The 25,478-nt window shown below is 38.6% G+C and overlaps 1 protein-coding gene across 7 annotated transcripts in view; it reads left to right on the top strand.

Annotated features, from left to right (window-relative positions):
• The first annotated feature begins 3,035 nt into the window (after positions 1-3,035).
• ADAD1 (adenosine deaminase domain containing 1) overlaps positions 3,036-25,478 on the top strand; it is a 52,070-nt gene continuing 29,627 nt past the window's right edge. For 2 of the 7 annotated variants that reach the window (XM_033215177.1, XM_033215173.1), the window contains exons 1-6: positions 3,477-3,717; positions 4,099-4,278; positions 4,997-5,185; positions 8,093-8,260; positions 18,620-18,688; positions 21,387-21,512. In XM_033215177.1, the coding sequence (XP_033071068.1) occupies positions 4,107-4,278; positions 4,997-5,185; positions 8,093-8,260; positions 18,620-18,688; positions 21,387-21,512 (724 nt within the window). In that variant the 5' untranslated portion in view covers positions 3,477-3,717; positions 4,099-4,106. Of the gene's footprint in view, positions 3,718-4,057; positions 4,279-4,996; positions 5,186-8,092; positions 8,261-18,619; positions 18,689-21,386; positions 21,513-25,478 lie in introns of all 7 variants that reach the window. The other 5 variants (XM_033215174.1, XM_033215175.1, XM_033215179.1 and 2 more) reach the window with 5 other exon arrangements.

Genomic DNA, 25,478 nt, shown 5'->3' on the forward strand with positions numbered 1-25,478 from the left:
GGCGACAGAGCGAGACTCCGCCTCAAAAAAAAAAAAAATAATAATTTGAACAACAAAATCAATAATGGTAGTGCCAACCCCAGTGGCTCATGCCTGTAATCCCAGCACTTTGGGGGGCCCAGACGTGTGGACTGCTTGAGTCCAGGAGTTTGTGACCAGCCTGGGTGATATGAAGAAGGCCTGCCTCTAACAAAAAAAAAAAAAAAAATTAGCTGGGTGTGGTTACACATGCCTGTAGTCCCAGCTACTCAGGAGGCTGAGGTGAAAGGATCACCTGAGCCCAAGAGATGGAGGCTGCAGTAAGCCACGATCACACTACTGCACTCCAGCCTGGGTGACAAAGCAAGACCTTGTCTCAAAAAAAAAAAAAAATTAAAACGAAATTTAAAAAAATAGGTAGTATTGGATCATACTCAAATGACAGAATAAATACCTAAGCCTCCATACTGATATCGTCAAATAAATGAATAAATATAAAGGAAAGGGGTAAGTCTTTCTTACATAATTCCAAATAATAAATGTAGAAAGAATGAGGGATATTGAAAAGAATCATTAGAACACCGTACTAATAACTGCTTTGGGTAAGACTACAAATATGAATGCTAAAATTAGTGGGTGAAACTCTAGGGTGAAACAGTGCATATACATAACCTTAAAATATTACCACCCCCAAATATTCATTAATATGTGGTTTGAACATATGTCCACAAATTCTGTGATACTCCTTTCTCTAAGAGGTGAACCTTCTAACAAACAGAGACTAGAAAAGGAAAAGCAGAAATTGTGCAGTGGAGAAAACTGGCAGACACAACCTTAACCAAGTCAGCAAAGTTAACATCACCAGTTATACTCATTATGTTACTCTCTAATATGCCCTGAGAAGTGAACTTCATCTATGTAGTATTCTTCCCAAATACCATAACTCTGTAGTCATGAGAAAACACGTGACAGACCCAAATTGAGGGCGATTCTACAAAACACCTGACCAGCACTCTTCAAAATTATCTAGGTCATGAAAAATAAAGAAGGGCTGAAAATCTATCATAGACCATGGGATGCTTAGGAGATATGACCAATAAATGCAATATGGCAACCTGAATCCTGGAACAGAAAATGGACATTGGTTGAAAAACTGGTGAAATCCAAAAAAAGTGTTGCATAGTCAGTGTTGTACTAATGTTAATTTATTAGTTTCCATCAATGTGCCACAGTTACATGAGACAAAGTAGCAAACATCTGCCTCTGGCCAGCCAGAGTCCACTCTTGCTGTGACAAAGCCATGTTTGCTCACTCTGCTTGTGAGCATAACTTCACAACCCCCTGACTCGGAGACTGAGTGCAGCCAGAAAGAATGCCCTGGAGCTCATAAGTAGGGTAGTGAACAGGTTCCCATGTCTTTTGCCTGAATCACTGCATTTCTAGAAAAGAAGTTCAAAGATCCTAGCCTTTGTCTTTTCCTGTACATGAGATAATGTCTGACAGGAATAATTATTATGACTCTGTAATCTAAAACGAATGTACTCCTCTCCCACCCAAACTTTGATGAGATGTTGCTCTACTGTAACTTCTGAGCACATGCTGAACATCCACATCACCTGAAATATAAGCTATGGGCTGAAACACTGCTTTGGTGCAGTGAAACAGAAAGACTCTCCTGGGTTGCAATCCTAAGACTCTGAATGAAACTAACTTTAATTCTTTTTTCTTTTTTTTTTTTTTGAGACGGAGTCTGGCTCTGTCGCCCAGGCTGGAGTGCAGTGGCCGGATCTCAGCTCACTGCAATCTCCGCCTCCCGGGTTTACGCCATTCTCCTGCCTCAGCCTCCCGAGTAGCTGGGACTACAGGCGCCCGCCACCTCGCCCGGCTAGTTTTTGTATTTTTAGTAGAGACGGGGTTTCACCGCGTTAGCCAGGATGGTCTCGATCTCCTGACCTCGTGATCCGCCCGTCTCGGCCTCCCAAAGTGCTGGGATTACAGGCTTGAGCCACCGCGCCCGGCCGAAACTAACCTTAATTCTTTAAAAGCCTGATTTCTTTGTCTTTAGTTGACAGTTACGTAAGATAATATTAGGGGAAAGTGGATGGAAGGAATGGAAAGATTGTACTATCTTTGCAATTCCTTTGTAAATCTAAAATTACTTCAAAATAAAACATAATTTATATATTTGCATATGCAGTAGGGAAATTTTGTACCTCATTCCTTTCACTCCTTGAGCTTTTATTTCCATTCCATGCTTCCCCTCAAATTTGATCCTAATGTACTTAGAAGTTGTGTTATCATCCTTTTACTTCTTGACATTTGAATTTTTTAATTTCCTGTAACCAGAAGTCTCTAAATGTTAATTTTAAAAATCCAGATTGAGTTATCATTGGGATCATTAATGGGCACTTGATCGAAGCAACATAATCAACACACATTTTAATAACCACTAAGGAAAAATACTTTTATTGAAAATGCACTGCTTAACGAGGGGGATGGAACTATTTTTTCCAATAAGCCCATCTACTTCCGGATGCATATTACGTCTATTTGTTCTTTTTTCCTTTTTTTTTTTCCTCTTTTTTAAAGAGATGGCAGTCTCACTAATGTTGCCCAGGCTGGACTTGAAGTCCTGGGCTCAATTGGTCCTTCTGCCTCAGCCTCTCCAGTATCTGGGACCACCGGTGCCCACCACCACGCCTGGCTTCCTTCTTTTTTTAAAAAAGAGATTTACATCTGACTTAATTACTGAGAAAACTTATCCCTATAAAAAGGTAGATGGGCACTGAAATTTTGTTATAACAAAGTCACTCACTCAATTCTTTGGATTACTTTTTGTTTACATGCCGAAATCTGTTGGGTGACTTAGTATTCTTATTTTCCACGAACTACTACCTAACACCTCGAGTAGGGCCTCCTTCAACCTTTAGGAGAGCAAAGAATTGAAAACATCCACACTGCATTTGTCATCCGGAGAGCAGAGCCATTTGCTCTCAAAGACCCCATCTGTTTTCATGATTGTTCGCTCACTGGCCAAGCTTCAGGACGTGTGAGGTAGTTTTTCTGTAAACAGGAAGGCCACCGTGGAGGTCAAGCTTCCCCATGGGCACCTTCTCAGATTGCAATTGGGGATGAAATGAGGGGTTTTCCTGAAACAACCCTCACGCAGGTACCCCTTGGGCAGCCTTCAAGTGCTCTGGGGAAAGAGGCCCCAGGCACAGACAACTGAAGTGTAAACTATCATCGCTATAGTGCTCTGTCAGGGCTACTGAGGGGCACGGGATGGTAGGGAGGAGGCCGAACTGCGCGATTTTACCTGGCTTCTCCAGAAGGGGAAGGCGGTCAGTTAAACCTGGTCCTTGTGTTCGGAGAACAGAGTCGACGTCACTCAAGCCTCGAACGCGTGCGAAGGTCGGCGTCTCTTCCCGAGGTAACGCAGGACGCGGAGGGCGGTGGCAAGACGCTGGCGCAAGCGCGGCGCAGGAGCGCCGGCCTCCGAGACGGTTAGTGATTGGACGAAGCAGGGCGCGGGGGCGAAGGCCCAGGTCCTGCAGGGGCAGCGCGAGGCCTCTTTTGAAAGATGCGGCCCTGACCCTGTGGACCTCGCGCAGAGCTGAAGCGAGAAGTTGAGGCTGGGAGGTGGGAGCAACGGCGGCGGCAGCCGCCTGCGGGCCCCCGGTCTGAGGCGCGGCAGCAGCTTCCCGTCTGCCCACATAGAGGGCAGGAAGGACAACTTTGGTGGGTAGAGGTTGGTCTAGGACTAAGGAGGCCACCGACGAGCTGATTTTTTTTTCTTCTCTTCTTTTTTCCTGACCTTGCTAATATCTTCCCTAACTCCCGAGTAGTTTTAAGGTATTTTACACGGACCTCTCTATGTTCCTTCTTTCCTCCTTTGTAGCAGAGGTTTAGGGAAGGGATTCAGGAGAGAAGAGGTCCGTGTCTATGAAAACTCAAAAAGCAGTCATGAGATCAGTTCAAGAGGGATTTGACTCTAGTCTTCCGAATATGTGCCAAGGCCATTGATGGAAATAACGGGGGAGGGGGTGTGGTTTGGAGAAAATATTTTCAGTTTATATAGTGTTTTGTCTTGTTTTCTGCCAATTTTATCGTGACCTCTAGGTGAGAAAATGGCTAGCAACGATCATTGGTTTCAGAGATCGCAGGTCCCCAGCTTTGCCCAGATGCTGAAAAAGAACCTGCCAGTTCAACCAGCGACACAGACGATAACTACACCCACAGGATGTTTCTCAGAAAGTTACAGCCTGTCCAAGATGGCATCCAAGGTTACGCAAGTAACGGGTACGACTTTTTTCATTTGTAACAATGAATCAGTTCTTTAAGAGTCTGGGATGGCCAGTAAGTTCTGTCGAGCCTCTGGTTTAAAAGTTTCCTGGTCCCACCTGGAGCTGGCATCTGACTCAAGACTTGGAGGAGGCCTGTAGAGCTCTTTACCTGTGCCACTCGTTTAACCATCTGTTACCACCTTGACTGTTCACCCCCCTTCAAGTGTGGCTTGCCTTTCTGAGGTGAGGCGTAAGGGAAGACACTGGACTTACACTGTTCTGTATTCCACATAGCACTTACCATAGTGTTAGGTATAAAGCAGGGGCAAACATACTTTAAAATTCGATTGAATCCAGTGAGAAAAATAGTGGATGGGAGCCAGAAGCCACGTTTTTAGTCCCAGATCTGTGTCTTTCTGTATTCTAGGCCTTAGTGACATTATCTGTAAAAATGGCTTGGTTTCTGAAGGACCTTGACATCAGTAAAATTCCATGACCCTTGATATCACTTAACAATGACATGTCGATATTACTTTTTTGCAAAATAGTCTTAGTACTCGATAGATGCAATAACATGTGGTGCTTGTCATGTGTGCCAAAATTGTTTAATAGAAACTTAAGAAAAACATATGACGAAGTGTATCTGGGATAACCTTCCATTTTGGGGAGGATTTAGTGCTTTTGCTCATTTTTTTTTTTTTAACCAAATTGACAAGTATAACATTTGTTTTTAGGCAATTTTCCAGAACCATTGCTTTCCAAAAATCTTTCATCTATTTCAAATCCTGTGCTTCCTCCAAAAAAAATACCTAAGGAATTTATAATGAAATACAAACGTGGAGAGATAAATCCTGTGTCAGCCTTGCACCAGTTTGCACAAATGCAGCGAGTTCAGCTTGACCTTAAGGAAACTGTGACAACAGGCAAGTGTAAAATTGTATTTGTCTTAAAACCAAAAGTATAGCACAAGAATGGTGCTAAATTTAGTTCTTTCATCTAATATTGGGGTTAGGTAACTGATTGTATGTTTTCACAAGAATACTTAAATGTTTGTGTTCACACCTCTTTAGCCATTGCTGCCTCTACAAATAACACATATACCAAAGTTTTTTTTTTTTTTTTTTTTTTTTTTTTTGAGACGGAGTCTCGCAGTCGCCCAGGCTGGAGTGCAGTGGCCGGATCTCAGCTCACTGCAAGCTCCGCCTCCCGGGTTTACGCCATTCTCCTGCCTCAGCCTCCCGAGTAGCTGGGACTACAGGCGCCCGCCAACTCGCCCGGCTAGTTTTTTCTATTTTTTAGTAGAGACGGGGTTTCGCCGTGTTAGCCAGGATGGTCTCGATCTCCTGACCTCGCGATCCACCCGTCTCGGCCTCCCAAAGTGCTGGGATTACAGGCTTGAGCCACCGCGCCCGGCCACCAAAGTTTTATAATCATTGAATTGTAATTTTTTTATGTGTGGCTAGCTGAATGGAAATTAGTCTCAGACTATTTTGAGGTGTAATTACTTCTTGTATCATAAACATGCTTTTGTAAAGATGTTAAATATTTGGACTATAATTTTACGAGAAGGATTCTGTGAGGATGATGCCTAAGAAAAGGTCAAATTTGCCTTCTGAAACTCAAGCATTCGATTACATGATTAGTACTTTGTCTGCAGACTGGTCTGTTACAGTTTTCTCAATTCTCCATTAAACTCCCCAACCAGAATAATCTGTAACCTTGCTGTGTTTGTGAAAGGCTACAGGAGTACAGATAAGGAAAATGTAGAAAGTAGTTTCTGATCTCTTCACATTATAGCCAATGATTAGGAAGATTTTAGGAAAGTGGAGGAATAAGTGCTCTTAAGAGGCCTTGACAGCTTTAAATTTTAAATTTTAAAAACTCTGTGTATATGTATGTGTGTGTGTTTGTACACACACACGAGTAGTTAGGTTTTTTCTTTAATTTTCCTGGTGCTAACTTGCCAGTATGGATCTCAAAGCTAACATCTTTGCTAAATAATTTTACTTGTCAAGATTTTAGTAAAGATAGTCACAGCGACATCAAGTTTCAGTCTGATGTTTTGGATGAAATACCCATAAACTAACAGGTGACAGAAATAATATCTTAACATAGATGGTGGTGGTAATGTAGGAGGTGGACTTAATTTCCATGTAACTAGTTAGGTTTCCTCCAGTAATCTCAGACTACTCTTGGAAAATGTAATCTATTAGTCATTGTAAGAAAAAATAAATGATCAGGACAAATCTTCACTGCTCTGAGCAAAAACTACTAAAAAACATGACCTGTTGGTTAATGGTGTACATTTTATGCTCAAAGTATAGTTCAATAATCCAGTGTGTTTGGTAGTGAAACCACAGTGTTAGAATTTTTAAATAGCTCTACATGTGATTTAGATTTACACTAAAGTTTGAGAACCTGAGTTATAAACAGGCTAAAGCTTAAAGGTCCCGCATTCTGACACAGGAGACTTACTAATAAATTTTAGGTGAAATATCTTTTTTTCTTTAGATAGAGGCTCTCACTCTGTAGTCCAGGCTGGAGTGCAATGGTGATCCTCCCACCCCAGCCTCCCAAATAGCTAAGACTGCTGCAGGTATCCACCACCAAGCCTGGCTAATTTTCAAAATGTTCTGTAGAGAAGGAGTCTCACTATATTGCCTAGGCTGACCTCGAACTCCTGGCATCAAGAGATCCTCCAACCCCAGCCTCTCAAAGTGATGGGATTACGGGTGTGAGCCAGTGCACCCAGCCAAGATGTGTGACATACATAAGAATCATCTGGGCCACTTGTTAATTATAAAAACTGATCTCTGATTTAGTAAACCTGGATTGGAACCCAGGTGATCATGAAGGAAGGAACTTGGGAAACTGAAGTCTGAGATGTTATGGGGAAAGCAGTTTACCCAGAAGCAGTCAGGAGTTGCTTGTAAAACGTTGATGTACGTATTAAAAAGTTAATGTTACATACTTGTGAGTATGTGAGGAAATAAGATAGTGGGGTTTGTGTGTGGCAGCATTGTATGTAGCCATCCGTAACCAAAGAGTGGACAGTCAGATTCCTGAAGGCCTGCTAAAGTCTAAATACTAACAAGCAAAACTTCAAACAGAAGAACCTTTGACCTGTAAATACAGGAGACAAGACAATACCATTTCATTTTTCATCCAAATATAAAAGCTAGGTAAAGAAATTGTGATGACTAGACATTCTGTTTAATTCTTTAGTTTATCATTATGTTTTGGTTTTCTCTTCCTCTCTCTCCCTCTCCCCGCCTCCCCTCCCGCTCCCCAACCTCCACAGCTGTAATGAGTTGAGTTGCTTCTCATAATGCCCTGATAGGTACACAGGGTTTCTTCAAAGGGATCTCTTATATTCTGGAGCTTGAAAGTGTATTAGGGCAATCCAAGGGGTAGGAGAATTTCAGCTTTCTTTGTATTAAAGTTTTAAAGACATTTGTATTTAAGTTTTAAAGACGTGAGATGTTACCTGAAATCTCCACATTTTATCTCTCATTGGCCGTTTGACAGGTAGTGGAGTGTTTACCATTGCCAGGAATTATACTAGACACTCCATATGTGATCAGTACTCTATTACTGGCCCTTTTGCTCACACTGAATCTGGAGCCAGCCTAGCTGCTTGAATCCTCAGTTCAGACACCCATTCAGCTTTAGCTTTAACGCCTATTGGTCCTACAAAAAGACTTGTAAAGTTGGTGTTTAGAAGGTAGTTTTTGATAATTTTTGTACTGGAATGTTTTCCCATGTATAGACATTGTTTGCAAGAATACAGTAAAAATTATTGTAGCATTCATTCTGAGTTCTTTTTCAAGGTAATGTTATGGGACCGTATTTTGCCTTTTGTGCTGTGGTGGATGGTATTCAGTACAAGACTGGACTGGGACAAAATAAAAAGGAGTCTAGATCCAATGCAGCAAAATTAGCTCTTGATGAGCTTCTACAACTGGATGAACCTGAACCACGAATTTTGGAAACATCAGGTAAATACTTTTGATTATAAAGTATTTATAAAAGGTATAATTTTTCAAAAGGAATCACCTGAAAGATTTATGTTAATGAGTTACTTGGCAACTACAAGATAGAAGTTGCAGGATTTGAATAATTTATTTCAGCTGCTGTCCACTGGTGTATTTAATAGTAGTTAAAATGCTCTTGCATATTTCAGCACTGACAGGTATAATCATGTTGCTGAACTGTCCGGTAACTTGTCAGATTGTTAATGGGTTTGAGTCCTAAAATATAGTTTTCTTTGTAATTTGTTAGATTCTTATTATGAATGTAATATTGTACATTTAATACTTAGAGGTTTTAAATGCAGCGTTTGTGAAGTTTGTGTTAAATTCAGTAAATGGTAGAATTACTTGAGAAAATGACCTAAGGTAGCATAGCAAATAGATTAAGTGTGTAAACTCCAGAATTAGATTGCTCATATTGACCCTATGCTGGCAAGTTGTTTGCCCTCTAAATCTGTTTCATTTGGAGAGGGGGGACAGTGATAGTTGCTACCTTCTATGGTTGTCACTAGGATTAAACAATGCATGCAAAGTCCTTAACCAGTGCATACTGAAGAATGCACAATCAAATTACAAAATATTTAAAATACTTTGTTGAACTCAAGTTAAAACATACCTATAGAATTTCCTAAGCATCCAATTGAATTATCAGAAAATATATTGATGATTAGTTTCTCATACTTTTTCCCTAATAGCTTTCAAAATGTTTATGTACGGCTAGCAAATGTTTGGTCCAGTGGTCTGCAAACTTTAGTTTCTAAACATTTATTTTTTCCCTCCATAAAAATTAAGGTAGCATTTAACCATGTCTACTGCCACTACTTTGAAAATTAAGGCAGCATTTACCCATCTCTGCTATCGGCACTTCTATATTCATTATTGTTTTCTCCAAAAAGTGCCAATAGTGCCTTAAGGACAACAAAAAGTTCTTTAACAATATGTTCTATCTTGGGCTAGAGCCTGGAAAAATAATAAGGTCATCTTTTTCCCTATAGTGAGCTACAGTTTCTGTTACAGGAAGTCAGGGATCCCAAACAGGGACTGGCTGAAGCCATGGTGGAGGAACATAAATTGTGAAGATTTCGTGGACATTTATTAATTCCCCAAATTAATACTTTTATAATTTCTTATGCCTGTCTTTACTGCAGTCTCTGAACATAAATTGTTAAGATTTCATGGACACTTATCACTTCCCCAGTCAATACTCTCGTGATTTCCTATGCCTGTCTTTAATCTCTTAATCCTGTCATCTTTGTAAGCTGAGGATGAATGTCGCCTCAGGACCCTGTGATGATTCCATTAACTGCACAAATTGTTTGTGTAGCATGCGTATTTGAACAGTATGAAATCTGGGCACCTTAAGAACAGGATAACAGCAATTTTCAGGGAACAAGGGAGATAACTTTAAAGTCTGGCTGCCTGTTGGCTAGGTGGAACAGAGCCATATTTCTCTTCTTTCAAAAGCAAGTAGGAGAAATATTGCTGAATTCTTTTTCTCAGCAAGGAACATCCCTGAGAAAGAGAATGCATTCCCAAGGGAAGGTCTCTAAAATGGCTGCTTTAGGAACATCTGTGTTTTACGGTTGTAGATAAGGGATGAAATAAGCCCCGGTCTCACGTAGTGCTCCCAGGCTTATTAGGATGAGGAAATTCCCGCCTAGTACATTTTGGTCAGACCGGTTGTCTGCTCTCAAGCCCTGTCTCCTGATAAGATGTTAGCAATGACAATGTGTGCCCAAAGCTTTATTAGCAATTTTAATGTTGCCCTGGTCCTGTGATCTCGCCCTGCCTCCATTTGCCTTGTGATATTTTATTACCTTGTGAAGCATGTGATCTCTGTGACCCACACCCTATTCGTACACTCCCTCCCCTTTTGAAAATCACTAATAAAACCTTGCTGGTATTGTGTCTTAGGGGACATCACAGAACCTGCTGACATGTGATGTCTTCCCCCGGGGCTCCTTTTGTACTCTTTCCCTTTATTTCTGAGACCAGCCAACACTTAGGGAAATAGAAAAGAACTTACGTGAAATAACGTTGAATTATCAGGGGCTGGTTTTCTCCCCAATAAGTTTCTTCTTTAATTTGTCTACTCTAGACAACTGAGTTTAAAACATCTGTTTGTCTTATGAAAGGATGTAGAAGATAAGAGTTCAGTATTGATTTATTTGCTTTTCTCTATTGACAGTTTTTCTGGTCTTCTTATTCACAACATAGAACTTTTAAAACTTTAGTTTTTTTCAAAATTTTGAGCTCATCACTGTTTTAAAATTATTTTTCATGTATGTCTTCATTAATATTTTGCACATGGTTTTTTTATGTAGTGTTTTTTGTTTTGTTTTGTTTGAAACAGAGTCTCACTCTGTCACCCAGGCTGGAGTGCAGTGGTGCCATCTCTGCTCACTGCAACCTCCGCCTCCCAGATTCAAGTGATTCTCATGCCTCAACCTCCCCAGTAGCTGGGATTATAGGTGCCTGCCACCACACCCGGCTAATTTTTCTATTTTTAGTAGAGACAGGTTTCACCATGTTGGCCAGGCTGGTTTGAACTCCTGACCTCAAATGATCCTCCCACCTCAGCCTCCCAGAGTGCTAGGATTATAGGCATGAGCCACTGTGCCTGACCTGATATAGTTTTTTTTTTTTTTTTTTTTTTGGAATTAAAAAAGGATACATGGGCAGAACATGCCAGTTTGTTGTACATAGGTATACATGTGCCATGGTGGTTTGCTTTACCTATTAACCCATCCTCTGTTCCCTCCGCTAACTCTCACCCCCTAAAAGGCTCTGGTGTGTGTTGTTCCCCTCTCTCTGTCCATGTGTTCTCAATGTTCAACTCCCACTTATGAGTGAGAACTGCAGTATTTGGTTTTCTGTTTCTGTGTTAGTTTGCTGAGGATGATGGCTTCTGGCTTCATCCATGTCCCTGCAAAGGACATGATCTCATTCCTTTTTATGGCCACGTATTCTACGTACCACATTTTCTTTATCCAGTCTGTTGTTGATGGCCATTTGGGTTGGTTCCATGTCTTTGCTATTGTAAATAGTGCTGCACTAAACATACGTGTGCATGCATGTGTCTTTATAGTAGAATGATTTATATTCATTTGGGTATATACCCAGTAATGATATTGCTGGGTCAAATGGTATTTCTGGTTCTGATCCTTGAAGAATCACCATACTCTCCTCCACAGTGGTTAAACTAATTTACATTCCCACCAACAATATAAAAGCATTCCTATTTCTCCACATCCTTTCCAGCATCTATTGTTTCCTGACTTTTTAGTAATAGCCATTCTGACTGGCATGAGTTGGTATCTCATTGTGGTTTTGATTTGCATTTTTCTGATGATCAGTCATGTTGATCTTGCTTTTTTTCATATGTTTGTTGGCCACGTAAATTCTTCTTTTGAGAAGTGTCTGTTCATATCTGTTGCCCACCTTTTGATGGGATTGTTTTTTCTTGTAAATATGTTTAAGTTCCTTGTAATTTCTGGATATTAGACCTTTGTCAGATGTGTAGATTGCAAAAATTTTCTCCCAATTTGTAGGTTGCTGTTTACTCTGATCATAGTTTCTTTTGCTGTGCGTATGCTCTTCCGTTTAGTTAGATCACATTTGTCAATTTTGGCTTTTGTTGCATTGCTTTTGGCATTTTTATCATGAAGTCTTTGCCCATGCCTGTGTCCTAAATGGTATTGCCTAGGTTTTCTTCTAGGGTTTTTATGGTTTTGGGCTTTACATTTAAGTCTTTAATCCATCTTGAGTTAATTTTTGTATAAGGTGTAAGGAAGGGGTAGAGTTTCAGTTTTCTGCATATGACCAGCCAGTTTTCCCAGCACCATTTACTGAATAGGAGATCCTTTCCTGTTTGCTTGTTTTTGTCCAGTTTGTCGAAGATCAGATGGTTGTAGATGTGTGGAGTTATTTCTGAGGTATCTGTTCTGCTCCAATGGTCTATATATCCATTTTGGTACCAGTACCATGCTGTTTTGGTTACTGTAGCCTTATAGTATAGTTTGAAGTCAGGTAGCATAGTGCCTCCATCTTTGTTCTTTTTGCTTAGGATTGTCTTGGCTATATGGGGTCTTTTTTGATTTCATATGAAATTTGAAATAGAGTTTTCTAATTCTGTGAAGCATGTCAGTGGTAGTTTGGGAAAGTAGCATTGAATCTATAAATTACTTTGGGCAGTATGACCATTTTCACAATATTGATTCTTCTACCCATGAGGATGGAATGTTTTTCCATTTGTTTGTGTCCCTTCTTATTTCCCTGAGGAGTGGTTTGTAGTTCTTCTTGAAGAGGTCCTTCACATTCCTTGTTAGCTATATTGCTAGGTATTTTATTCTCTTTGTAGTGATTGTGAATGGGAGTTTATTCATGCTTTGGCTTTCTGCTTGCTTACTGTTGGTGTAAAGGAATGCTTGTGATTTTTGCACATTGATTTTGTATCCTGAGACTTTGCTGAAGTTGCTTCTCAGTTCAGGAAGTTTTGGGGCTGAAAAGATGGGATTTTCTAAATACAAAATCATGTCTACAAACAGAGACAACTTGACTTCCTCTTTTCCTGTTTGAATACCTTTTATTTCTTTCTCTTCCCTGATTGCCCCGGCCAGAACTTCCAAAACTATGTTGAATAGGAGTGGTGAGGGAAGGCATCCTTGTCTTGTGCCAATTTTAAAAGGGAATGTTTCCAGCTTTTGCCCATTCAATATATTGGCTTTGGTTTGTAATAAATAACTCTTATTATTTTGAGCCATGTTCCATCAATACCTTGTATATTGAGAGTTTTTAACATGAAGGGATGTTGAGTTATATCAAAGGCCTTTTCTGCATTTATTAAGATAGTCATGTGGTTTTTGTCTTTGGTTCTGTTTGTATGATGGATTACATTTATTGATTTGTATATGTTGAACCAGCCTTGCATTCCAGGGATGAAGCCAACTTGATTGTGGTAAATAAGTTTTTTGATGTGCTGCTGGATTTCATTTGCCAGTATTTTATTGCAGATTTTTCCATTGATGTTCATCAGGTGTATTGGCCTGAAGTTTTCCTTTTTTGTTGTGTCTCTTCCTGGTTTTAGTATCAGGATGATGCTGGCTTCATAAAATGAGTTAGGGAGGAGTCCTTCCTTTTCCATTGTTTAGAATAGTTTCAGAAGGAATGGTACCAGCTCCTCTTTGTATTTCTGGTAGAATTCAGCTGTGAATCCATCTAGTCCTCAACTTTTTTTTGGTTGGTAGGCTATTAATTACTGCCTCAATTTCAGAGCTTATTACTGGTCTATTCAGGGATTTGACTTCTTCCTGGTTTAGTCTTGGGAGGGTGTATGCATCCAGGAATTTATCCATTTCTTCCAGATTTTCTAGGTTATTTTTGTAGAGGTGTTCATAGCATTCTCTGATGATAGTTTGAATTTCCGTGGGGTCAGTGGTGATATCCCCTTTATCATTTTTTATTGTGTCTGTTTGATTCTTCTCCCTTCTTATTAGTCTAGCTAGCAGTCTATTTTGTTAATTTGTTAAAAAAAAAAAAGTTGCTGTATTTGATTTTTTTGGATGGCTTTTCATGTCTCTGTCTCCTTCAGTTCTGCTCTGATCTTAGTTATTTCTTGTCTTCTGCTAGTTTTTGGATTAGTTTACTCTTGCCTCTCGAGCTCTTTTAATTGATGTTTGGGTATCAATATCAGATCTTTCTAGCTTTCTGATGTGGGCATTTAGTGCTATAAGTTTCCCTCTTAACACTACTTTAGCTGTGTCCCAGAGATTCTGGTACATTGTCTCTTTATTCTCATTGGTTTCGAAGAACTTCTTGATTTCTGCCTTAATTTCATTATTTACCCAGGAATCATTCAGAAACAGGTTGTTCAGTTTCCAATAAATCGTGTGGTCTTGAGTGAGTTTCTTAATCCTGAGTTCTAGTTTTATTGCACTGTGGTCTGACAGTCTGTTTGTTAGGATTTCAGTTCTTTTGCATTTGCTGAGGAGTGTTTTACTTCCAATTACGTGGTTGATTTTAGAATTAAGTGCCATGTGGCACTGAGAAGAGTGTATATTCTGTTGATTTGGAGTGGAGAATTCTGTAGATGTCTGCCAGGTCCACTTGATCCAGAGCTGAGTTCATATCCTGAATATGCTTGTTAATTTTCTGTTTCATTGATCTGTCTAATACTGACAGTATGGTGTTCAAGTCTCCCACTATTATTGTGTGGGACTCTAAGTCTCTTTGTAGATTTCTAAGAATTTGTTTTATGAATCTGGGTGCTCCTATATTGGGTGCATATATATTTAGAATAGCTCTTCTTGTTGAATTATTCCCTTTACCATTATGTAATGCCCTCCTTTGTCTTTTTTGATCTTTGTTGTTTTAAAGTCTGTTTTGTCAGAGACTAGGATTACAACCTCTGCTTTTTTCGCTTTCCATTTACTTGGTAGATTTTCCTCCATCCCTTTATTTTGAGCCTGTTTGTGTCTTTGTACATAAGATGGATCTCCTGAATACAGTACACCAATGGGTCTTGACTCCTTACCCAGTTTGCCAGTCTGTGTGCTTTAATTGGGGCATTTAGCCCATTTACATTTAAGGTTAGTGTTGTTACATGTGAATTTGATCCTGTCATCCTGATGCTATTTGGCTATTTTGCACACTACTTGATGCACTAGTTTATTCATAGTGTCGTTGATCTTTATATTTTGGTGTGTTTTTGCAGTGGCTGGTTCCAGTTTTTCATTTCCGTATTTAGTGCTTCTTTCAGGAGTTCTTGCAGGGCACATCTGGTGGTAATGAAATCCCTCAGCATTTGCTTCTCTGGAAAGGATTTTATTTCTTCTTCACTGATGAAGCTTAGTTTGGCTGGATATGAAATTCTGAGTTGATAATTCTTTTCTTTGAGAATGTTGAACATTGGCCCCCAATCTCTTCTGGCTTGTAGAGTTTCTGCTGAGTAGTCCACTGTTAGTCTGATGAGTTTCCCTTTGTAGGTGACCTGGCCTTTCTCTCTGGCTGCCCTTAACAGGTTTTCCTTCATTTCAGCCTTGGAGAATCTGATGATTATGTGTCTTGGGGTTGATCTTCTTATGGAGTATCTTAATGGTGTTCTCTGTATTTCCTGAATTTGCATGTTGTCCTGTCTTGCTAGGTTGTGGAAGTTCTCCTGGATACCATCCTGAAGTGTGTTTTCCAGCTTGTTTCCATTCTTCCTGTCTCCTTCTGGTACTCCAGTCAGTCACAGGTTCAGTCTTTTTATGAAGTCCCATATTTATTAGAGTCTTTGTTCGTTCCTTTTCTTTTTTTTTTTTGTCTATTCTTGTTTGCATGTCTTATTTCAGTGAGGTGGTCTTCAGATTCTGATTCCCTTTTTTCTGCTTGGTCGATTCAGCTGTTGATAGTTGTATATGCTTCACAAAGTTCTCGGGCTGTGTTTTTCAGCTCCATCAGGTAGTTTATCTGAACTGGTTATTCTAGTTAGCAATTCCTCTATCCTTTTATCAAGGTTCTTAGCTTGCTTCTTTGCATTGGGTTAGAACATGCTCCTTTTAGCTCAGCGTAGTTTTTTATTACCCATCTTCTGAATCATACTTCTGTCAGTTTGTCCATCTGATCCTCCGTTCAGTTATGTGCCCTTGATGGAGAGACATTGTGATCATTTGTAGGAGAAGAGGCACTCTGGCCTTTTGGGTTTTCAGTGTTTTTTCATTGATTCTTTATCATCTTCGTGAGATTGTCTAGTTTCAGTCTTTGAGCCTGCTGACCCTTGGTTAGGGTTTTTGGGGAGCTTTTTTGTTCTTGTTGATGCTATTGTTGCTTTCTGCTTATTAGTTTTTCTTTCAATAGTCAGGTCCCTCTTCTGTAAGGCTGCTGCAGTTTACTGGGGGTTCACTTCAGGCCCTATTCATCTGATTCTCTCCCGTGCCTGGAGATGTCACTCAGGGAGGCTGGAGAACAGCAAAGATGGGTGCCTGCTCCTGCCTCTGGGGCCTCTGACTTTGAGGGGCACCAACCTGATGCCGGTAGGATCACTCCTGTATAATGTGCGTGACAACCCCTGTTTGAATGTCTCACCCAGTTGGGTGGCACGGGGAGCAGGACCCGCTTAACAGAGCACTTTGTCCTTTCTTGGAGAAGGTGTGCTTCACTGGGGAGAAACCCACTCCTCTGTGCTGCCCGGATTCCTCAGGACTATCAGGAGGAGAGGCTAAGTCTGCTGGTCCACAGAGATTGCCGCCACCCTTCCCACTTAGGGGCTCAGGACCAGGGAGATCCAAATTCTGTCCGTGAGCCTCTAGCTGGAGTTATTGGAGATCCTGCAGGGAAACCCCACCCAATGAGGAAGGATGGGTCAGGTTTAGGCCTGAAGACGTCCTCCGGCCACAGACTGCCACAGCCAGTATGTTGGGCTGTGGGGACAAGTCTTGTGACTTCTTTCTTTTGTTTGTTTGTTTTTGTTTGTTTGTTTTTTGTTTTGAGACAGAGTCTCTCTGTCACCCATACTGGAGGGCAATGGCGCCGTCTCAGCTCACTGCAACCTCCGTCTTCCAGGTTCAAGTGATTCTCGTACTTCAGCTTCCTGAGTAGCTGGGATTACAGATGTGCGCCACCATGCCCAGCTAATCTTTGTATTTTTAGTAAAGATGGGGTTTCGCCATGTTGCCCAGGCTGGTCTCAAACTCTCGGCCTTAAGTGATCTGCCCAACTAAGCCTCCCAAAGTGCTGGGATTACAAGCGTGAGCCAACATGCCCGGCCTTGTACTTGGTGTTTTAAAATGCAAAACATCTTGTACAGTCTTTCTTTCTTTGTTGAAATTATTTATGCCTAATATATAGGATTTAGTATCTTTAATTTTCATTCCATGGAATGAAATCTATCTTTCTCTGAGTTTTAAAGTTCTGCTTATCTAAAATCCAGAATGTCAACAACTCTATTACTGGGTTTATAACCAAAAGAAAGTAAATTATTCTATCAAAAAGACACGTGTACTCTTATGTTCATCTCTGCACTATTCACAACAACAAAGACATTGAATCAACCCAGGTGCCCATCAGTGGTAGATTGGATAAAGAAAGTGTGGTATATATACAACTGTGGACTACTATACAGCCATTAAAAAAAATAAAGTCATGTCCTTTGCAGCAACATGGATGGAACTGGAGGCCATAATCCTAAGCAAATGAACGCAGGAACAGAAAACTAAATACCTCAAGTTCTCAGTTGTTGTTAACGTTAGGAGGTATGCATTAAGCATATATAGCCATAAATATTGGAACAGTAGACACTGTGGACTACTAAAGAGTGGGGGGAGGTGCGGGTAAAAGAAAAACTACTTTTGAATACTATGCTCACAATCAGGGTGATGGAATCCATATTCCAAACCTCAGCATCATGCAGTATTCCCAGTTAACAAACCTACACATGTACCTCTTGTATCTAAAAAGTTGAAAGTTTTTGAAAAAAAAAAATTTATGCTTTATAAATAATGTTACTGTATGGTATGGGGGATGTAGTGCGCTAAATAAAACTGGAATTTCTTATCAGATAAAAATAATAAAAAGTCCAGAGTGTATGTATCTAAACCATACTTAGTATTTTTCTTTTGCTGGTATGAGCTCTAAGGTGACATTGTCATCTTTGTTCATTTCTGTCTTCCTCAAAATTAATTCCAGAGAAGCAGTTCTGTTTGCTTTCTTTGTCTTTATGAATGATTCTTAAGAGAAACTGACTATTTTAATTGGTACCTTGGCTTCTGGAGCTTCTTCCTTAAGTTTTCCTGATTATTGTTATTATTATTTTGTCCGCAGGTTTAGTGGTTTTTAAACTTTTTTCTGTACTCCCTAACTTTGGAGACCAAATTGAAAAGCAGTTGTAAAGAGTAGGGCTAAAAGCATTGAAAACTGTGAATGTAGCATTCCCTTAGAAAAATGTCCTGATAAAATAGTGTTATTTATAAAATGATATACTTTACTCATTAATTTTTAATAGAACATTAATTTAAAATGTTTTTCACCGTATTGTAAATAGAAAGTTGTTTACATGTATCTAAAATAGGACTTCATTTTAGCAGCTTTTCAGGATGTTTCATCTATTACAAAGCAAGCAATATTGTAGTGTAAGATTAGGAAACTCAGAAATTCGTTTGCATAAACAATTTCAAAATAGGAAAGACATTTATCAGGGCTGAGCTAATGAGTATTTGATGGCCCAGAGTTGGCAAAAATACAGAAAAAAATAATTTTTGGATTGCTGTTTCATTACAGAACAAAAGAGAAATACCAGCTCTTTGGAATGTTGAAGTTTCATGTTTCCTTATGTTTTTGTTTTGTTTACAGGTCCTCCTCCTTTCCCTGCAGAACCTGTTGTTTTACCTGAACCAGCATATGTTTCAAAAGTACATTATGGTAGGAAAGTTTTTTGTGATGTTCTTCTTTAGAAGAGTAGCCCAATTAAAGATAGTAACAACATAATTAAAATAAGCATAGGTGCGAAAATGTACATTAACACTTTATCATCCAAACCTTTCACACTTCTACAAAAAGGAGAATTTTTTTTCTATACTATGCTAAAAATGAAAGAAATAAGGAATGGAGAGGAAAGACTGAAGAAAAGGTTTTTTTTATTTTTTTATTTTTTTTCCTGTAAGGAGATGTTTTATCAATTTCATACATCTTTTTTAGAATTCTTTGTTTTGGTGGGCTTGTCATAAATGAAAACCAGTGGCTTTCTGGTACTTGGAGATCATTTGAAACATTCATTTCAAATAATTTGTTTATTTAGTTTTAATGGCCATTATTTGTCACTCAAGCCCGAGAAAGCTACAGCTTCAATTGAAGTTACTAGTTGTGTGACCTAGTGTGGCCTAGTTGTGTGACCTGTTACTTCTCTGTGTACCTTTTTTACTCATCTGTAAAATAGTTATTACAGTAATTATCTCAGGGTTATTATGAGGATTAAATGAATTCATAAGTGTAAAATTCTTACATCAGTGCCTGGCACACCATAGATGCTCACTAAATAGTAACTAATATTATTTTATTTTAACAATCACATTTCACATTGTATGGTAGTTATTATATACTTTGCCTGTTAGATTATGAATATCCTGAAAGCTAGACAATTATTCTTAATTTTTACATTTACTACCTAGTGAGCACACTTCAGACTTTAATGAGTATTTTTAAGAGGAAAAAGAAAAGGAACCTTTATTTTCCATTTTCCTGGCCTGCAGGCTAGGATTTGAAAAGTTCTATGCCTATTCAGCATTCACTGTCTTTCTAAGACAGAGTAAAAGGCCTTGCACATTTGTGTTCTTTCTTGAAAGAAAAAGACCAGACCAGGGAAAATAGGCCCTTTCAAAAGACAAAATCCACCAATAGTTAGATATAGTGTCTGGCCTAACAGTTGTAAGAATTGATGAAGTAAGGGCAATGAGGGATCAGTCCTACAGCAGTGATCTCTTAATATGAGAAGAGGCTCTTGTCTTTCCTTTCAACTTCTGTGGACATTTTTAGTGAATAAGAGGATAGAATCCTAAGTCAAGGATGGCAAATAATATAGATTGCTGTTACTTCAGGAAAACAAGTGATAATCTGTGAGAAAAAATATGTAGTTTTTATATATGTATTTTTAATACCAGGCTTGGTAGGCTTAGGTCAGGAGACATATATTTGTCAGAAAAGGGAAAGCAAATTCTTTAAATTTATGGGTAAAAACAAGTTTTGAATGTTATAACTTTTGAAGAAGAATGATTTGAGACCCACAAACTATTGGGCCAGTTACAGAAGTAGTCACTATTTCCCAGCCTGTCTGGTTTGCTGTATGTATATACATACGTGTGTGTGTGTGTGTGTGTGTGTGTGTGTGTGTGTGTGTATTTATTTATTTATTTATTTGAGATGAAGTTTTGCTCTTGTAACCCAGGCTGGAGTGCGGTGGCACAATCTCAGCTCACTGCAACCTCTGCCTCCCAGTTTCAAGCGATTCTCCTGCCTCAGGCTCCCAAGTAGCTGGAATTACAGACACCCACCACCAAACCCTGTCTCTACCTCTATTTTTAGTAGAGACAGGGTTTCACCATGTCGACAAGACTGGTCCTGAACTCTTGACCTCAAGCGATCTGCCTGCCTCAGCCTCCCAAAGTACTGGGATTACAGGCGTAAGCCACCACGTCCAGCCTACTTTGCTATATGTTTCTAACTGGACCGTATCTTCATTAAAAATAATGAGGCCAGGCACGATGGCTCATGCCCATAATCCCAGCACTTTGTGAGGCCAAGGTGAGTGGATCATGAGGTCGGGAGTTCAAGACCAGCCTGGCCAATATGGTGAAACCCTGTCTCTACTAAAAATACAAAAATTATCCGGGCGTGGTGTCGCATGCCTGTAGTCCCAACTACTCAGGAGGCTGAGGCGGAAGAATCGCTTGAACCCGGGAGGCGGAGGTTGCAGTGAGCCAAAATTATGCTACTGCACTCCAATCTGGGTGACAGAGCGAGACTCCATCTGAAAAAAAAAAAAAAAGAAAAATCCATGGATAACTTTTGATGTATATTCTTGGTTATAAACTGTTCTGTGGTAATCCTTGGTTACTTGGGACTATCTTCCTCTTCTTTCAAAATTTCTAGCTTTTTTAGTGAGAACGTGGAACTGTATCAAGAATCTAAATGCTTAGTGGTTTGTAGCGGTTCTCAATGGGACAAATAATAAGAGAATGTATTTTGGTTGTCACAATGATTAGGGCATTCAGTGGGGTGCTGGTCATCTTGCAAAATGTGTGACACATACCTGTACAACAAAGAATTGTCTTGTGTCCCATATGACTTTTGAATATATCATCAGACAAACTCTACAGATATAAATCAGTATTCTGCTAGTATGTAATACTGACACATCTTTTTATAAGTTATCCAAAAAGCTCAATAACTCATATTCTTTTAGAATTGAAAACTTTGAAATCTCAGTCATGACCTAAATTATAAATTTGCTTACAGATATCTATAAATTATTAAATAATTTGATTGTAAGGTTATGATAAGAATAATAAGACAGCTCTGGGAGGAGGACAATGTTCTTGAAATTTATGTTTTGATTTTTTTCTAGAAGGGAGGCATATTCAGTATGCAAAGATTTCACAGATCGTTAAAGAAACATTTAATCAACTAATTTCTAATCATTCAGAATACCTGAAATATTGCAGTTCATTGGCTGCTTTTATAATTGAAAGAGGTAAGTCCAAATATTTGGGAAAAAGTAATATTGTAATAATCTAATAGTAATATTTTAGTTAACTATCTTTGCCCCTGTACACAATGGTGTTGCATTGATTTGAAGTGACTTTTTCTGGTAAGTGTGGGTCATTAAACACAAAGCTTCTCCAGAGCAGAAATAAAGCACACTGACCAGGACCCAACAGAGAACTGCAAAATGGTAAAAGTCCTAACATTTTAAACCTTAGCCCTGCTGGCACCACTACCCTCCTGAAATCTAGTCCTCAGTAACATTAAGAATAGCATCTTTTCTTCTTTTACAAGTAAGAAAAGATTGATATATGGAATCTTATTCTTGTGGACATATAAAGTTGTGATTCTAACTATGTTTTTATCTTTTGTTAACCCTTTAATGTTCTGAGTTCATCATTAATTGAAACCGTTTGAGTCTTACATTCATCTCTGATTTAGATATTATAAATTACATAGAAACAATTTGAGATTTGATTCCTATTCTTAAGGAGTTGTTATGATCTAAGTAGACACGGTAGATAAATATACTAGTTGAAAGTCTAAGATGATAAAAGTTAAAACTTGTTTTCCATAATGCAAAAAGTGTGTGAGAATTCATAGATAGAAAAGAAATGATAGAGTTTAAAATCTTTTGGAATAGGCATGACTTAAGCTGTAACTTTAAGGGTTGATAAAATTTGGATAAATAGAAGAAAGGAAGACATTTTTGCATAGAGAAAGGAAGAGGGAAGCAGCAGTGAGAAAACTGCAGGACAATGAGGTAAATTTATTGCTAGTACAGATTAGTCTATGTACAGGAGTAATACAAAATGCAATTAGATTGATAAAATAGTGCCAGATTATGGAGTGGTTTAAAAACTGGTCAAAAGTTAAATTTAACAAGATCAATTAAAGCTGTAATTTCAAACAGTGATAGACTGTGGGCTGTAATTGTTGGGAGCATTAATCAGACTCAGTTCTGCTGTTTAAATTACTTTGGGCAAATTATATACTTAACATCTCTATGCTTTAATTTTTTCTCATTTCCTAAAAGTAGAGATAATAGAAACAATAACAATCCAACTTCATGGAGTTGTTAGGATTAGATATAATAATGTCAATAAAGTATTTAGCATAGTACTTGGCATTTAGTAAAAGTCTAATTTCATTTGTAATGATTAAGATAAATGAGTATTTAAACAATAATTGACAAATAATTTTTTTAAAGATTTCTGGGGTTAAACCTGAATTATGGAATCACAATTTATGTAGTTGTGATGGAGTGCCTACATTAGAGTTGAGATGGACATAAATGGGAAGGGAAAAATACAGTTTTAAAAAAAATTGATAAGGTAAAAGTGGACAATAAATGATAGATGAAGTGACATGAATAAAAAGTAATACCAGCATTTAAAGTTGACATAGGATAATCATGTTTCCTCATCCATAGGGAATCTAGAAGCTAGTGTGAAGCTGATTGGAGAAGAGCATGGATAAGAATAATAAATGTAGTTTTAGATGATATGAGTATGAATATAAGCAGGAAAAGCCTGAGTGAAATCAGATGAACATTCCTGGAGTCACTCACACAATCAGTACATATTTAAGATGTATTATTAGAAACTTTGCCTCATCAAGTTTTTAAAAATTTCAGTAGTTTTGGGGGAATGGGTGGTGGTTGGTTACAGAGATAAGTTCTTTAGTGGCGATTTCTGAGATTTTGATGCACCCATGACCCAAGCAGTCTATGCTGTACCCAGTGTTATCCCTCATCCCCTCTATTGCCCTCCCCCCAGGGCCCCAGAGTTCATTATATCATTCTTATGCCTTCGTGTCTTCCTGGCTTAGCTCCCACTTGTGAGAACATACAATGTTTGATTTTTCCATTCCTCATTACTTCCCTTAGAATAATGGTCTCCAACTCTGTCCAGGCTGAGTAGTATTCCAGGGTGTGTGTGTGTGTGTGTGTGTGTATGCCACAATTTCTTTATCCACTCATTATTGATGGGCATTTGGGCTGGTTCCATATTTTTGCAATTGCAAATTGTGCAGCTATAAACATGTGTATGCAGGTGTCTTTTTCATATAATGACTTTTTTTCTTCTGGGTAGATACCCAGTAGTGGGATTGCTGGATTAAATGATAATTCTACCTTTAGTTCTTTAAGGAATCTCTTTACTGTTTTCCATAGAAATTGTACTAGTTTACATTCCCACCAACATTGTAAAAGTATTCCCTTTATACCACATGCACGTCAATATCCGTTATTATTTTAATTTTTAATTTATAGCCAGTCTTGCAGGAGTAAGGTGATATTGCATTGTGGTTTTGATTTGCATTTCCTGAATATTAGTGATGTTGAGCACTTTTTCATATAATTTTTGGCCATTTTTATCTTCTTTTGAGAATTGTCTATTTGTGTCCTTAGCCCATTTTTTTGATGGGATTATTTGTTTTTTTCTTGCTGATTTGAGCTCCTTATAGACTCTGGATATTAGTCCTTTGTCAGATGCATAGTTTGCAAAGATTTTCTCCCACTCTGTGTGTTGTCTGATTACTCTGCTGATTTTTTCTTTTGCTATGCAGAAGTGTTTTAGTTTAAGCCTCATCTATTTATCTTTGTTTTTGTTGCATTTACTTTTGGGTTCTTGGTCATGAACTCTTTGCCTAAGCCAAAATGTAGAAGAGTTTTTCCAACGTTACCTTCTAGAATTTTTATGGCTTAATGTCTTAGATTTAAGTCTTTGATCCATCTTGAGTTGATTTTTGTGTGAGGTGAGAGATGAGGGACCCAGTTTTATTGTTCTACATGTGGCTTGCCAATTATCCCAGAGTCATTTGTTGAATAGGGTGTCCTTTCCCCACTTTATGTATTTGTTTGCTGTGTCAAAGGTCAGTTGACTATAAGTATTTTGTTGTATTTCTGGGTTCTCTATTCTGTTGCATTTTTCTGCATGCCTAGTTGTATACCAATACCAATACCATGTTGTTTTGGTAACTGTAGCTTTGTAGTATATAGTTTGAAGTCTGGTAATGTGATGCCTCCAGATTTGTTCTTTTTGATTAGTCTTACTTAGGGTATGCAGGTTATTTTTTGGTTCTATGTGAATTTTAGGATTTTTTCTAGTTCTGTGAAGAACAATGATGGTATTTCAATGGGAATTGCTTTGAATCTGTAGATTGCTTCTGGCAGTATGGTGAGTTTCACAATATTGATTCTACCCATCCTTGAGCATGGGATGTGTTTCCATTTGTTTCTGTCATCTGTGATTTCTTTCAGCAGTGTATTGTGGTTTCCCTTGTAGAGATCTTTCACCTCCTTGGTTAGGTATATTCCAATTTTTTTTTTTTTTTAGCTTTTGTAAAGGAGGTTTAGTTCTTGATTTGATTCTCAGCTTGGTCACTGTTGGTGCATAGCAGAGATACTGATTTTTGTACATTGATTTTGTATCCTGAAACTTTATTGAATTCATTTATCAGCTCTGGGAGGTTTTTGGATGACTCTTTAGGGTTTTCTAGGTATATGATCATATCATCAGTGAACAGTGACAGTTTGACTCCCTCTTTACTGATTTGGACGTTCTTTATTTCTGTCTCTTGTCAGGTTGCTCTGGCTAGGACTTCCAGTACTATGTTGAATAGAAATGATGAGCGTGGGCATCCTTGTCTTGTTCCAGTTCTTTCTCAGGGGGAATACTTTGAACATTTCCCTGTTCAGTAATGCGGACTGTGTGTTAGTCATAGATGGCTTTTATTACCTTAAGTTATGGCCCTCGTATGCCAATTTTGCTGAGGGTTTTAATCTTAAAGGGATGCTGGATTTTGTCAAATGCTTTTTCTGTATCTATTGAGATGATCACATAATTTTTGTTTTTAATTCTGTTTATGTGGTGTATCACATTTATCAACTTGCATATGTTAAACCATCCCTACATCCCTGGTATGAAACCCACTTGATCATGGTGTATAATCT

This window comes from Trachypithecus francoisi, unplaced genomic scaffold (assembly GCF_009764315.1).
Source record: "Trachypithecus francoisi isolate TF-2019V2 unplaced genomic scaffold, Tfra_2.0 Lachesis_group1, whole genome shotgun sequence".
NCBI classification, from domain to species: domain Eukaryota; kingdom Metazoa; phylum Chordata; class Mammalia; order Primates; family Cercopithecidae; genus Trachypithecus; species Trachypithecus francoisi.